The sequence below is a fragment of the Microtus pennsylvanicus genome, chromosome 3, assembly GCF_037038515.1.
Source record: "Microtus pennsylvanicus isolate mMicPen1 chromosome 3, mMicPen1.hap1, whole genome shotgun sequence".
In the NCBI taxonomy this organism is placed as follows: Eukaryota; Metazoa; Chordata; class Mammalia; order Rodentia; family Cricetidae; genus Microtus; species Microtus pennsylvanicus.
In genome coordinates this window covers 48969981-48986197 of record NC_134581.1, presented here as the reverse complement: position 1 = coordinate 48986197, position 16217 = coordinate 48969981, and the positions used below count along the sequence as shown (strand labels likewise).

The window sequence follows — 16217 nt, the reverse complement described above, 5'->3', positions numbered from 1 at the left end:
CATGGCAACTCACACCATCTGTAACTCTAGTTCCAGGGATCTAATGCCTTCTTCTGGCCTCCATGGATACTAAATGCAAGTGGTACACAGATGCACATATAGGCAAAACACACAAGATAAAAATAAACAAATCTTTAATAAAATAAAATAAAACCATCTCCTAGGGCCTTGGCCAGTACCTTACTGGTGCTGCCTGATTTCCAGAACCAGGTCTACCTTGCCCTTCCCCTGTCCCCACTCCACCTGCTGGAACCAACATTCTTCCCGGTGCTGTTGGTGAGACACTTCCTCTCCTTTGAAGCAGGTCAAAGTTTACATTCTCTCATGGCTTTCTGGCCATAACTTCACCTTCCCCTACTTCCCCTGCCTCTTTGCCCTTTGCATCATCACTGATAACTTGACTTTGGTAGAAAGTGAGAAGAGGGAGCTGCGAAGATGTCTCAGTTAGCAAAGGGCTTGCTGTGCAATCTTGAGGACCTCAGATCAGCAGCCACATTAAAAGAGAGGCAAATCCCCAGAGCTCCATGGCAAACTGGTAAGTTCCTCCTTCAGAGAGAGACCCCATCTCAAGAAATAAGGCCAGGCATGGTAATGCACACCTGTAATCCACACTCAGGAGCCAGAGGCAGGCAGATCTCTATAAGTTTAGGGCCAGGCTGTCCTACACTGAGTTCCAGGACAGTCGGGAATACTTAGAGAGACCCTATCTGAAAAATGAACAAGTAGGCTAGAAGAAACGGCTCCATGGTTTAAGTGCTCTTGTTCTTGCAGAGGACCTGGATGTAGTTCCCAACACCCACATGGCGGCTCACAACCATCCATAACTTCAGTTCCAAGGAATCCAACATCCTCTTCTGACTTCTGAGGGCATCAGGCACACATGTGTTGCCCACACACATGCAGACAAAACACTCATAAATAAAATTTGAAAATTTTGAGAGAGAGAGAGAGAAGAAATAAGATGGAAAGCAACTGAAGTAGACACCCAATGTCTGCCTCTGATCACCACAGGCACATGCAGACATACAAGAACACACACACACAAAGTTAGGAGAAGAGCGCAGCAGGACAGGAGAGACGGATACACACAACAAACTCTGGGATACTAGCAGCCTCCTACTAGTCTTCAGGAAGCTTCTTTATTCATGGTTCACTACGGTATTGGTTACCTCGAAAGTGAGGCTTGCATTTCAAGAAGTTATAATCTCATAATTCTACCCATGAAATTTATAACCTATTATTTCATTTTATGTTCATATAAAACACCCACCAGAAAAAGGACTGCCTAGTGTCTGGCATGCCTATCCCTTTCTCTGACGCTGTCTCTCCAGAAAGTACATCATCATTTTGTTTGCTTTCATTCCCACCCAACTAGAATATCAGCTCCGTGAGTGACAGCCATTGCCTTGTTTACTGGTATGTTCACTACTGGAGTCCGAGTGGTTGAAATTTAGCAGGTGCCAGTCACGGCTTAGGAATGAGAAAATGGCATCAGCTGGAACACAGGTGGAGCGCTAAGCAGGCCCTCCCATTTATTTGTTAAGCCTACACTTCTGCCACCTGCCAGAGTCACTTAGCGCCACCTCTATGTTCCCAGATAGGAACACATGGGACACGACATGACCATTGTTTGTGTATATACCTGTCCCACCTGAAAAACTGCAAGTCCTTCTAATGCAAAGGTAGGGCCATGGTTATCTGCATGGTACCAGCACTCACTTCAGAAGTGACACAGAAATGTTTGTAGGTTTCCTCTTGTATCCAGCCAAGACCATGCTCAGCTGCCTGCTGGGCTCTTCCTGCCAGCCAGAGCCAGCCTTCCATCCTGGAGCTCCTGTTCCAGCAACTTACAAAAGGCCCTTTGACTCCGCCGCACGGGCCATTCCAGGAAATACCATCTTCCCTGCCACAGCACCTGACACTAAGTCCAGTGTACCCACAGCTGGGACGTTACCCAGAGCCACAGTGTTTCCAAGGAAACAAGGGCTGGGCATAAGGCTGCAGAGGCAGCTGGGAAAGCAGGGTGGAAGGCTGAGGGCCTTTTCTTCAGCAGCGGCCAATGCATAGCTCGGGGAACAGCTTTGGTGAGCGGGGAGACACAATAACATAGACCAGCCACAGCCCTGGCCTCCGAGAAGACTCACCTGATCTTTCCTCTCAATCTTCTTTTCTGTTTGCTGGGGTGCTGGACTCTCGGGAGGCACGGTCAGCCGTAGTCTGCAGACGTTTGCCTAAAAGAGGTGGAGGACAGTCCAGTTAGGATGAGTCGGGGTCAGAAGGAGCCAGAGCACCTGAGCTCTCTCTCTGCCTATGCCACAGCGATGGGCACATCGTATCACACTGACCACACTGGAAGGTGCTAGGCGTGAGACCGGCATGGCCTGGCACAGGTGCCCACCAACAGCGTCCTCTAGCAGCCTGTCACTCAAACAAGGAGCTATTAAATACCTTCAGGGATTTCAAACACTTTTAAATGGCTCGGGTTTCATAACAATATGCCTAAAATGATCTCATTTCACAGATAAAAACCAAAATCTACTAGGGAGATAGAAGCCAAATTATATAATGCAGTTACCTCTTGTCTAAAGTCTGAGACTCCCTGTGATGGGGTCAGAGGCATTTTCTACTTTTCTAGCCTAGGCATTTAACTTTTCTACAACAGATATGGAAACGTTAATCACAGGTTTTTATTTTACATGTTGTGTGTGCATGGGTGTGTGCATGGGTGTGTGCATGGGTGTGTGCATGGGTGTGTATGCCACAACACGCAGGTGGCAGGGCAAAGGACAACTCTGTGGGATCCGTGCTGTCCTTTCTCCTTTCTGTGGGTCCTGGAGATCACACTCAGGCCAGGCTTGCATGGCGAGGAGCCTTTCCTTGCTGAGCCATCTCACCGGCCCGATCACAACTTTCATAAAGTTTCTTTAATCACATTCATATTCAATATTAACAGTAGGCAGACGTGACTTAAATGTCCACTGTCAGATGGCGGAGCCAAATATATACACACAACAGAATGCTACTCAGCTTTAAAAGGGAAGGTAGATCTGATACAGTGCAGGACGGGTGAACCATGACAACACCCTACCCGAAATAAGCCAAATACATCAGAGCAAAACAACCTTCTACATGGCGTATCTAAACCAGCCACACCCATCGAGAGTGGGCGTGGAAGGGGCTGCCAGGAGTTAGGGAGATGGAGAGTGGGGGGGGGGTAGCATTTAGCGGGTATAGAACTTCAGTTTGAGACGATGGGAGAATTGGCAGTGCCAGGGGGCCAGAGTAAATGCACGCAAAGCCATGAACCTGTACACCTAAGAACAGTTAAGGTGACAAATGTAATGTCTGAGGTACTTTAGAGAGAAGGAGGAGGAGGAGATGACGACAACGAAGAAAGCCAAAGCTGCTCATGTTTGCTGAAAGTTCAAAGGGATTTTAACAGAAAAGGCTGGGAAGCAAGAGCACAACTGCCGAGGCGTGAACATCTGACAGCTTCTTTAGCAATACCATGAGCACCTGTCACTGACCTCTGAAGCGCTCTGTCAGGTTATCAAAGGCTGTCGATAAAGTCCACTGTAATTTTGGAATAAAGGCCAGGAAGAGTGGTATACATCTTTGATCTCAGCACTCAGAAGGCAGAGGCAGGTGGATCTCTGTGAGGTCGAGGCCAGCCTGGTCTACATAGCAAGTTCCCAGGAAAGTCAGACCGACACAGTGGGACCCTACCTCAAAAACAAAATATAACATACACACACACACACACATATATATATACATACATACACACACATACATATGCACATACATACATGAATAAAGGTTTCCAAGAGGCCAGCACTGGGGGTGTGGCTCGATGGGAAAACTCTGGTCTAACAGGCAGGAACACTGGGTTCAATCTCAGTACTGCAAAGCCAAGCCAACCCAATGAGAGAGAAAGTCTAAATTATACTATTCCTCTTCAGTTTAAGCACAAAAGAAGCATTTAAGCATCCCCTGAGGAGAGCTACAGCTTGTGAGATTTTCCAAGAGGCTGGTGACAGCGAGGGATCCTGAGCAGTCATTTTCCTGACTAAAAATAGACCTGTGTACTAGTAACAAGACCGTGAGAACATCCACGGGACATGCATTCACGGGGCTTGCTGTGTGCCAGGTACCAGCTAAGTGACCCTAAGTCCATCTAATATTGAACATAATCCTCCGGAGCATGTCCCCTTGCCTACCAGGCCTACTGAGTGATTAGGAAGTCACCTCTGACAAGGCTGTATGGAGGTCTCACACTAGGAGACAGCGGAGCTAAGATTTGAACCTGGCCAGTCTGCAGGGCCTGTGTTCTTCGTCTTCACAGTCTGCCACCACAATCCTGAAATACCACATGGGCCTGACTCATGGGAGGCTGCTTGGCACCTATTATACATTAAGCTGTGCCCCACTATAATTCAATGTACGCCCTCACCCCTAGTACCTCCGAGATGGCCTTATGAAACTACACAGCAGTGCTTCTCTGCCTTCCTGACACTGTGACCTCTTGACAGTTCCTCATGCTGTGGTGGCCTCCAACCATAAAATTGTTTTTTACTGTACTTCATAACTGTAATTTGGCTACTGTTATGAATCTCATGTAAATACTTTTGGAGATAGAGGTTCACCAAAGAGGTCATGAGCCACAAGTTGAAAACCACGGGTATAGAGTATCTTGCTTTGCTTTGTCTGAGACAGGGTCTCATGTATCCTAGGTAGGTCTGGAACTTGTTATGTAGCTAAGGGTAATATTGACCTTCAGATCTTCCTACCTCCACCTATCAAGTGCAGGTCTGACGGGACATGCACCACCATGCCTGGTTTATGTGCTGGGAATGGAACCCAGGGCCTTATGCAAGCCCTGTCCACTGAGCCACATCCGTCTCCTTACAGAGTCAATCAATAAAAATGAAATCACAGGGATAATTCCTATCCAAAATTATTGGTAAACTTATAAAAGTGGGCAGTTCAGAGACAGATGCACAAGGAGAAGCCTCATGACCATTAAAATGCTTATCTAATTCAGGCCCGGCAGTGCTGGTCCTTATCCTCAACTACGTGGGAGGTGGAGGCAGGAGTATAGAAGCTGCTTGGTGACAAAATGAGTTCAAAGCCAGCCTGAACAACTTAGTGAGGCCCTGTCTCAAAAAAACTACCATGCTGGGCATGATGGCACATGCCTTCAATCCCAGCACCCAGAGGATGAGGACAGGGGGATCTTTGTGAGTTCAAGACCAGCCTGGTCTACATAGCAAATTGAAGGCCAGCCAGGATTACACAGTGAGTCTTAAAAAACAAACCCCAAAAGTCATTGCCTAGCATGTACAAAGCCCTGGGTTTTGTTAACTACTGTCTTCGCTGATAAAACACATGACAAGGTTTCAAGGAACCTTTCCATCCTTACTTTCTTTTGGGAAGCTTCATCTCCCAGTGACCTCTGGATGGAGCTGGCCTGACATCCAGGGCTACCTTTGTCCCCGCCATCTTTACAACCAGCTTTCAAGGTTCATAGCCAGACATGTTGGCCAAGAGGCCAGTAAGCCATTCTACCAGGTAGCTCTTTCCGGATGGGCAACAGGACTAATGGAAAACCGGGTGTCACCTGTGGAGGGAAAACAACCTGCTGATTGCAGGCCACTCCACCCGGCTAAAACCAGACTGGCATTTACAAGCATTAAGTGTAAGCCACACCAGGTGGACCATACACATCTGTGGTTCTCGGCGATCATTTCCGCCAGGCTGAATCTGACCCAGGGCATATCTGTTGACAGAAGAGAGGAGGCGTGTTTCTACTGCACTGCATTCCATACACACATGGGGATGCACACACATGTATATGTACTCACATGCACAAATGCATACATGCACGCAGGCTTCAACATCCACTAGCTAAGTGGCTTGGGAAATTTATTCTCTGAATTTCAAGAGTAAGATGAGATGAAATCTGTGTGTGTGTGTGTGTGTGTGTGTGTGTGTGTATGTGTGTGTATGTGTTTGTGTGTGTGTATGTGTGTGTTTGTGTGTGTGTATGTGTGTGTGTGTGCATCCACATATACACACACATTTATGTTTGAAAGTATGAACACATAAATGCCACAGTAAGAAGTTGTCAGAGAACAACCTCGGATTCAGCCCTGGCTACCACATTTGAGGCAGAGCATCTTGGCTGTTTGCTGTTGCACACAGCGGACTAGCAGACCCGTGAGTTTCCAGGGATTCTCCTGCCTCTACCCACATCTCTTTGCAGGCATGTGGACAGGTTACAGTTCTTAAGTGGGCTCTAAGGATCCAGACTCAGGTCCTCACACGCGCTCAGCAAGCGCTTTACTGGCTGAGTCACCTCCCCAGCCCTGTTAAAGTATTTTTATTACTATCTAGATAGTATCACTGTGCCCTCAACCTACGCACTCCAAAACAAAACAGGCCCACTTGGCTTCCTGACCCTCATTTCCATGGAAACTATTTGGGCAATAGCATTTGGGACAGGAGATGGTAAACAATGACTTTCATTGGCCAATGGATCCTAAAGGGCGTTTCCTAATGGCCATAATTTTCAGGAAAAAGACCTTATGTATTAATTCATCCAAAAGTGAGATGGACCTTCTCCATTGTTGAACCATTCCCCACCAGCCCTCCCTGAACTCTGACATTCCTCCACATACTTCCCACAGTGGGCAGATACACCATGTCCATCAGACTGGGCTGTGAGCCATGCTCACCCTGAGGGGCACAAAGCCAACGGTAAACACAATACCTAAAAATGAACCGAGCCTGCATAAAGCTCCAAAGCTCCTGGGAAGGTGCTAGTGCCTGGGGCTACCCCTCCAGTCCTATCTGAAGCATCTGCTCTCATCAGTAGAGGGCTTGATGGGAACATTAAAGAGCACACCTATTCTTAATAGATGCTGACTGACCAAATGGCCCACTGTCAACGATACATAAGCAACTTAACCCAAGCTTGGATCACACAGCTCCCTAACAGACTTATGATCCCATTGAGAAAAAGAAAGTTACAGAACAAAATGTTAAAACTAATCCCATTTTTGCTTTCACATACACTCTTACAATTAATGTAGATTTAAATGGGGGGAGTATTATTTTATAACAGCACAACTGTTAATGCTGTTTATCTCCCCCTGAAAAAGGGGGATCTGTGTTGCTTGCAAATATTGCAAGTAGTTTTTAAGTTAAAATAATAAGAGGGGCCTGGAGTAGTGGCTCAATGATTAAAAGCATTTTTTTCCCAATCGTGAAGACCAAAGTTCGGTTCCCAGAAGCCAAATATCAAGCTAAGCATCCCATCCACACCTGTAACCCTGATTTTGAGGGGAATGGAGACAGGAGGATTGCTTGCAACATAACTGAAAAAATAAGAGTGCCAGGTGAGGGGAGAGATTCTATCTCAAAGGATTAGGTGGAGGGCAACAGAGGACACCAGATGCACGCACTCTTCTGGCCTCTCCATTATGTACAGCGCGCACGCACACACACACACACACACAAATAATTATAGTAGTAACAACAATAGTAAAAACTAAAAGAGAATATGTATGGAGGGGTGCTAATTCTTTCTAAACTGGATAGCTTCAGGAGCAGCAGATGAAGTGTACTAGAGGCCTGGAGGTATTCTGAATTCCTAATACAAGCTCTAATAAGGAACTGACCCCTGAACCCTGCCCACTAGAGTAACTGGGCATAGTCCACCTCCTTTTACCCATCTTCCCTGCGGCAAATCTCCCCCACACACACACACACACTGAGTAACACGAGCCCAATGTGGCTTATCTCAGTATTTTATGATGCTAATCAGTATGGCTTCCTGAACTCAAATACAACTCCCAGGGCTTTCCCAGGCTCAACAGTGCTCAAGAGGTAGTTAGGACAGTTTATACCCAGGGGTGCCCTCAGCAGCCAGCTCAGTCCTTGAGTTCTGAACACTGGAGAGCAGCAGTTTACACACCATTGCTGTCTCCCCATCCACCCCTGGAAGCAACGTTCTATTGCAGCGGGTCAAAGAAAGGAGCTGCACACAGCATGCCCCGTTCTTTGATCACTGAGCTCCCACAATTTGTAAACAACTTTTTATGGGCTAGAAAGGGACTGTGATGACAAAGAAGCTGATGTACTCCCAGGAGCTCGTAAGCTATTCGTATTCTCAAATAGGCTACTAAGAACCATGGTTAGCATGGCCGACGCATGGCCGTGAGATGCAGAGTAGCTTAGAGAGGAAAGCATCGGGGTCTAAACTTCTTCGGTTATACTACTGGTTTTGACACTGGCTATGAAACCCAGAAAGTGGCCTCACCCTCGGTGTTCCAGTTACCTTAGTTGTAAAATATAGCTAAGAACACTGAATTCTCTTTCAAGTGTGAAGGTTAAATTAGCTGGCATGTGTTAAGAGTATTGAGCAGTCTCTGGCACATGTTAGGATTCGGCAAGTGTATCTTATTCTAGGGATAAGTGAAGGAGAACTTTAATCCTGACTGGAAGTGGGACTCTATGAGAAAGGTAGCACCTAGAAACGTCATGTGAGCTGGGTATAAAAGGACAGAGAGGACTTGCCAGGTCACTGAGGTCTGGGAAATCCATCATCACCGAACAACAGACATCTTCCAGGCAAGATGTTCCAAGACAGCCCAGGTACCGCTCAAACCTGACATGCCAGACAGTGGCAAGTTAACCTGAGCTATTTGGTTTGCAGGTGAGATGAATGCAGGGCCCCAAGGGCTAGAGACTCGCACTGAAATATGAGTTCATTTCAACTATTAAGCTGAATAAGGTGTCTCCTAGTACTCCCTGCCCTACAGAATGGATGGAAGGAAAGACACAGGTTGAGACAAGGCAAGTGTTTAACCAGGATGACTTTATAGTCTTTCCAGGGCCTAGCAGGGTATCAATGCGGTTCGGTTGGATAGTTTGAGGGGTGGACTCAAACAAAGGAGACCATACCTGAAACTCCCTAGAGATTCACACTGTCTTCAGAGTCACCCTCTTGGGAGGGAAGGCAAGAGAAGAGCAACCAGCATTCAGGTCACCCTCACAAAAAAAAGGTATAATCCAGCCTTTGTTTGTAGCTCAGGGCACCTGGGGAGCTCAGGGCAGCCTCTGGGGCCCTGTGTGACCCCTTTTGTGAAGGCCGAGGTCCTCCTCTAGAGACACACTGGGGTTTTGCCTACCTTTTTTTTACTCTCAGTTTCTTGATATTGGGGCTCACGGGAGTAGAGGGGGTCCTATCTCAAGGAGAGAAGATGACCCAGGGCGGTGACAAGAGTTTGCTAATCAGTTTGCAAATTGGATTTCTATAAAGAAATGAACCAAATGCATTTATGTTTCCCTCGGGTCTGGTCCACGCCTATTGTGGGCCCCAGCCAAGCTACCCTTAACAACAGCAGGTGTGGCCTTAGTGGGTGTGGCTGGAGGACGGACCTTCACTCCCCGTTTAACACAAGTGTCCACCCTCTGGAACCTGTACGTCAACTGTGTGGGAACAGGCACCATCTAGATAAGGTCTGCTGTGACCCTGAACTTGTAGCTTCATTATCTATGGCAAGGTGGGGTCAGCTTTCTATATAAAGGGCTAGATAAGAACCATTCAGATTTTGTAGGCCACGGTGAAATCCACTCTTAGCTAACAAAGCAGGCCAGCCTGCCTGAAGAGCAGCATCCAGCCTCCCCTCACCATGAGAAAGGGCCCTTCTTTCTCCTGTCAGGCCTGCTGCCACACAAAAGCCACCAAGAGGGGGGCAGGGGGCACCCTTGCTCTCTCAACGCTCTCTGGATCACTTCTGTCCTGGCCACAGAATGCACTCAAAGTGCTAAGATCCGAGAAGAAAGTGTAAGTCCATGAATGCACACAAAAATTCCAGTACATCTAGCAGTGTTCTGACCCCCTGGCCCTGCCCCACCCATAACCCTGATGGCTATCCACAGGCCCAAGGGGCCTTACTGGCTGCCCCAAATATCTGCCTTTCTAAGAATCCATAAGGGGAAGCAAAGCTTTGAGAGACACTTATCCTCAAAGGAACTCATGGTTGCGTGGGCTGCTTCTCAATAAAGATGGGGCTAGGCCTTCCTTTCAGCCCATGTTCCATACAGTTCAAAGCCTGAGTTGGTTCTGAGGGAGACCCAGACATGACTGTTTCAAGTTGTCTAGTAAGTCTATGTAGAACCAAGGTTGAGAGTCACCGAATTAAGCCAATAAATGAAATCCCAACCGTGGCAGAGGAAGAGGCAAGGAGGACACTTGGGTGACCTGGCCAGAACTGTCACCCTTCTCATTCCTACCCACTTGTCACCAGCTTCCTTCCAGGTAGGACAAAAGCATCAGGCTGCCTTCATCCCAGGACATCTCTTTCTACATTCTCCTTTCCAAAATGTATGCAAAGTAGGGTTTTTTGGGGACCCTGGGTGTCATTATACCTTGTGCCACCCACCTTGGTTTTTACTGAAACTTGGTCTCTCAGTAGCCTGGAAGTCACCAAGTAGGCAGGCAATCCCCAGGGATCTGCTTGTGTCTGCCTCCGCATTGCTGAGCCCACGTAGCTGCTTACATGGATTCGGGCTTGAAGTCAGGGCCTGCGCTTGTGTGGGGAGCCCCACGTTAACACAGTGAAGCTCTAGAGCTTCTTCTCAAGTGGTCACTCAGCTCCACACAAGTGTGGGTTGCACAAGCTGAGGAAATGAGGGTTCAGGGCAGAGTCTCAACAGCAGAGAGGCAAGAAGAAAAGAGGAAAAACTGCATTGGAAGCTCAGGAGTGGGAGGTGGGAGCTTGACCACCTGGGAATTGCAGAGATACAGGACAAGAAAGGCTAGAGTCAGGTCAGGGGCCTGGACATCACACCAGGAGTTCGGCTTTACAGAGGCTCCCGAGGCAGAACCAGGTAGCTGGGTTTTTCATGGTGGAAAAGATCATTCTCTTCCATAAAGAGTGGATCTGAGTCAGCGATATGATTGACATTTGGGACACACAGCTCATCAGAAGAGGGAAAGAGGCAAACACCACTGTGTTATTCTCCTACACGCTGGAAAGTACTGGGGTCTTTTTAAGCCACAAAGCTGGTAATGGATGAAGTACTTCAGGCTGAACTCTAGCAAAATCAGCTCTTGAACTCAATCAGGCAGGCAACTGAGGCTCACTGACTTGGAAGGGGGTGCCAACCGCCAAGAAGCTTGGTGGGGACACAGAGCTCCAGGTCCCTTTGCTGGGCTGTGGGTGCACAGCACAGAAAAACGTCAACAGGGACACATTTAGGCCTCTGCAGTGGCCTAGGAAAGCCTAGACTTTCATTCTATATACTGCAGAATAAACATGGAACTCTCCATAATACAAGTGTCCTTCAGAGCCCCAAGTCAGACCACCCTACACTAAACAAGGCAAGATAGAAAAACAAAAGAAGGGGGAGGTTGGTGTTTTTCTGAGCCTGTAACTGTCAGATGCTAGTGCCAGAGGTGTTTGGGTTAAGTTCTGTTGATACCACATAAGACCACAGCCTAGCCTGGCAGGAATTGGCTCAAAGGATGCCAAGCAGGACCCACGCAGTTTTCTGAACACAATGAAAGTCTCCTCCCTCCCTGCAGCCAATACTGCAATCAGCTTCCTTCCATCTGAGGCTGAATTCCACCCAAACCCCATGTCCCTTCCCCAGATCCTACAGAATGGTAGAATTGTGTACCCATTCCCTCCCTGGATTCCCCAGGGTACAGGATACAGAGCTACGTAGACTGTTTCCTCCATTGAGAAGAGGAAGCTGGGCAAACACCTGCCAGCCCCTTTCACATGCCAGTCAAGGGGAATTCCTTGTTTTTGAACCAACAAGGCAGGAAGGAGGCTCTGGTGAGTACAGCACCAGCAGCAGGGAGTGATGACGGACAGGCCTGGGCTGGGTCTTAAGAGAGAAGTCCTTTGCCAAGGGAAGGGCTGGCTAGGAAACACTCTTACCCCAGGGCCTTGTTTGGGTTTGTTTTAGTTGGGCTTTTTCACTCCACCAAGGAATCACAATACCCAGCTCTAAGCAGCCAAGTGTCGTCTTCTCAACAGGATCCAGTGCAGGAGAGCCCCCGCGACAGGTGGTAGACCTCACAGCCCAGAGGATGAGCTGCCTTCCACTCCCAGAACACAACCTGGCCACACAACTGACTTCATTTCAAAAAACTAGGCTGTGAGGCTAACCTTCAATTACAAAATCCCTTTCCAAATCAATGAAGCCCTTCATGTAGGCTATTTTTTTTTTTAATTCCGCCCCCACATTCCCCCAAGGTCATGTTTCTAGCTGTACTTATTCTCCAAACACTTTATCTTCCCACTGTTGCCATAGATAAAGCTATTTTTAGCGCACAACTGGTTTGAAGGTAGAGCTTTTTCCTTTTTCAATTCCCACTGGTTAGCTTGTATGAATGTTTCTTGGTGTTTTGTTTATCCACTAACAGAAATCACCCTCTCCACCAGGCTTCCCCCTCCCCCGGGGATGATTTCAGATAAGAGGGAAGTAAGTACATTTGCAGGTGGCAGTCACTGAACAAAGGGTGACCTGTGACAGCCTGGTTGGCCGCACTGCCCTCACAGCTGACTCAGGGCAGCTCCTGCACAGCGTCACCGGCCACTACTACTTCTGGTTGGCTTGACGTCTGCGACAGCAAGGCCTGCTTTTCACTTTGATAAGCCCTTTGGATAAAGCTGGTCTATTTTAATAGCTAGCAGACCTTTTGACTTTGAGGCTCGGCATTGTCCTACACAAAGTTCACACGCACGAACCATGCAGTTAAATTTCCAAACAAACAAAAGCATCTCACAGTGTTTTAAAAACGTTCATGATTTGGTGTTGGACTACATTCATAGCTACCCTTGACCACCACGAGCAGCCTAAGAGTAACAGGTTAAACACGCCCCAATGTATTCCGGTTTGAGATCATCTTGTGTCCAATCCCAGGGAAGAGATGAGAGGATACAGGATTTCTTGAAAACTTTTCAATTTCAGAAACATTTCTCATGGTTACTCATTTAGTGTATGATTTATTTTCTTGTGTTTCTAAAAAGGTTTTTTTAAATAGGTGTTTTGTTCCAAAGCAGGTCTGACACACACTACCATACAGTCTATGTCAAGCATCCACTGAGAGGAATGATAATCCTCTTTTCACAATCAGTCGTGTTAATTGGCTTCAAAGGCCTGCTCCTGCTGGAAGACCATCAGCTCACCTTCAGGGAGAGGCTTGCCTCACACACCTCAGAGAGAGACTTCCTTCTAGTGCCACTGAACCCTGGAAACACCCTGCTCACAACAAAAATCACCACTGTATATCATCTGTGACAATGTCTGCCTCAAGGAACGGAGTGGAGCCAAGCACCCAGCCTTACAGCACACAGAAATAGATCTATAAATATTCAGTGAGTCAGTCAGTCATTCAACACACCTTAGCTTCCCAACACATAGCTTCCCCGCCAGCGCCAACACACACACATGCACACACAGCACCTGGAGCATTTAGAGGTGACAGGATGCTCCAGTCAGAAGCCTGAGTTCTTCAGCCTAAAGTTTTGGTATAATCTTACTCAACAGTGTGTCCAGACACCAAAGTACCATTCAAGGGCAAAATTCTCAAAGATGCTCTGAATGCATAGTCACATCTGTATTTGCCCGCATCTGTATTCGCCCGCATCTGTATTCGCCCACATCTGTATTTGCCCACATCTGTATTCGCCCACATCTGTATTCGCCCACATCTGTATTCGCCCACATCTGTATTCACCAGCATCTGTATTCGCCCACATCTGTATTTACCCACAGGATCCCACTATCTACCTCACCCAGCATCCCCCAGGGGAGAGGGAGTGCTGTACACAGCTCAGGGCTATCTGTCCGATGGTTTCATGTATTGCCAACCAAAATTTTGTTCTAATTAACAAAGCTTTCCGTGGGAAAGGTCAAACACTCTTTTTGCAGTAAGGCAGGACTATGGTTGAACTAACCAAATGTGATGCTTACTTTATGAAGTTAATGATCAAACAACCAGAGTTCTGTCAGCCGTGGGTGTCTACCACGCACACACACACACACACACACACACACACATCACTTGACCCACACCCAAAAGCAACACATGCCTTTTGTGTATTTTGAAGAAAGATAGCCGCCAACAAGAGCGTCCACAGGCCAAGCAAACTGGCCTGACTACAGAAGGGGTTTTTGGTCTGGACTTAACCTGTTCAAATGAACCGTGGGGAAACACGATTAAGAGAGGAGGTGAGAACTCAATATCATAACACCAAAACTAGAAAGCTACAGCCCAGGCTCTAACAGTGTTCTCTGAGGCCCTGGTTTTAGAAAGGGTATGGAATGTGAACCTGACTAGTCCGGTCGTTCTTTCATGAAGGAAGCATGAGGAGATAAGGAGGTGAGAGCAGACTGTGCAGAGACAGTGGCTAACCAGATTTCCATTGGGAAACCTCCCTGGAGAGGATGCCCAGGACTTTAAGACTGGCCCCGATGCCACAAAGAAGAAACTGCCTGCCTGCATAAACTAAGTCCTGCCCCGCTGAGGGTGGTCAGCTGCTCAGCTCTGACCTGCAGACAGGCTACCTTCGACAAGCAGCTCCTGAACCAAAGGCACTCTATCACTGGTGGATGGACACACAGACGATGCTCCGAACCAAGAGATGGAGGAAAGTTGGCATTTTAAATACATTCATTACTTGTGCTTCTCATGATAAGGACCTCAGAAACCTCTTCCTTGCCATCTTTTAACTAGTTCCACGTTTAATCTTGGCTTGACAGTGGAGACAAGAAAGAGAGGGAAGTTCTGGGCATTCCAGAAAGTCCCCTAAGCCCTCTCTTCCAGACGCTGGGGTATCCAGAGAGAGGGTCACTGTGCAGTCTGGAACAGGCCAGGAAACTTGTGCCAAGTTGAGATGTCTGCAGCCTGCAGCTGACCCCTAACTATCCTCCTCCCCACATCTCTACAGAGGGGCCAACAGGGATGGGTGCAGGAGAACCCAGACAGCTCCTTCTCCAGGTAGCTACTCACCCTCCTACTGGGCGTCCCAGGAGACTTAGCGCTGCCGCCTGAGAGCAGGGTGACGGTAGACGTGGAGCGCAGCATCTCGCAGCGGCTGTGGAACGAGGGCTGGGTGCTCGCGCTGCTCCGGGGCAGGATAAAGCGTGCGGGGCGCACCCTGCGCGGGGGAGGCTCAGACACTTGAGGCTGTAGCTTCCGCAGGGCTGGAGCCAGGGGGGCGGGGTCTGGGAGCAGCCTGGAAGGGGGCGGAGCCAAAGAGTGCTAGCTAGACCCGTCTGGCCTCATTCTCTCCCCAAAGTTGAGCGTTCTCCTCTCCGAATCTCCCCGTCCAGTCTTCCTGCACACACTGTAGGTTCCGCTCTCTGACGCCTGTCCATTCGACCTCACGACCCCAGTGTTTCCCGTCAAACCCAGAGGACCGCTGGGACCCTTGCTCTGTGACATTTATTCAGTAACTACCGAGCGCCTATTATTTGTGCCTCCTAGTAAATGACCGACCCCTGTCTTCACAGAATTTCACCCTGAAAGGGACCCTGAGAGGCGACAGTTGTCGTTGCTATGGTAGAAGACGGACAGGTGTTCTGGGAGCGTGCAACCGTCCTCAAGTCCTCAGTAGGAGGCTCCCAGAGGAAGTGACTAAGTTGAAGACCAGAAATGCAAGTCGCAGGAAGCCAGACACAGGCTGTCCATCACGTTTATTCAGTGATTACTGTGTGTCCACCTGGGAGGGCTGAGCACCCATTACGTCAACCAATCTTCACGACCACGCTTTGGGGTAGGTGTCATTATTATCCTGCACCCCATTTTGCAGATGAGGACATTGACTCATCAAGAGTTGAGCAAGGCAGCAGGAGCCCCAGGGACTGCTGGGTGGTCAAGCTAGGAGGTGACCTACTCTGGTCAACCCCTAGGGGCTTGCCGGAGCACTCTGCTGCCCCCTAGCAAAGACAAGAGCGAGGTGAAGGCAGACCTGCCACTTTAGAAAACCCGTCACAGTGCTAGGAGCTAAAGGTGGAGAGGAGCTAAAGAGCTGGAACCTAGTCTGAAAGAACCTGGTGAGCACGCTTTGACTTTACCAGCAGGCCAAAGTGCTTCGGGGAAAGGGAAGACACTGTCTGTATCTCCATTCACCTTTCAATGTACGGGCAAAGCTGTCTCCTCACCAACCTCCTAACTGTCCAGAGAGAGA

At 48.3% G+C, this 16217-nt stretch overlaps 1 protein-coding gene across 2 annotated transcripts in view; it reads right to left on the bottom strand.

Moving 5' to 3' along the window:
* The window catches only part of Myzap (myocardial zonula adherens protein), an 89200-nt gene extending 73973 nt beyond the window's left edge, over positions 1 to 15227 (bottom strand). The window contains exons 1-2 of one of the 2 annotated variants that reach the window (XM_075965311.1): positions 15038 to 15227; positions 2145 to 2231 (exon numbers count right to left, since the gene is read on the bottom strand). In XM_075965311.1, the coding sequence (XP_075821426.1) occupies positions 2145 to 2231; positions 15038 to 15112 (162 nt within the window). In that variant the 5' untranslated portion in view covers positions 15113 to 15227. The remainder of the gene's footprint in view (positions 1 to 2144; positions 2232 to 15037) is intronic. The other variant, XM_075965313.1, reaches the window with a different exon arrangement.
* Positions 15228 to 16217: the final 990 nt, after the last annotated feature.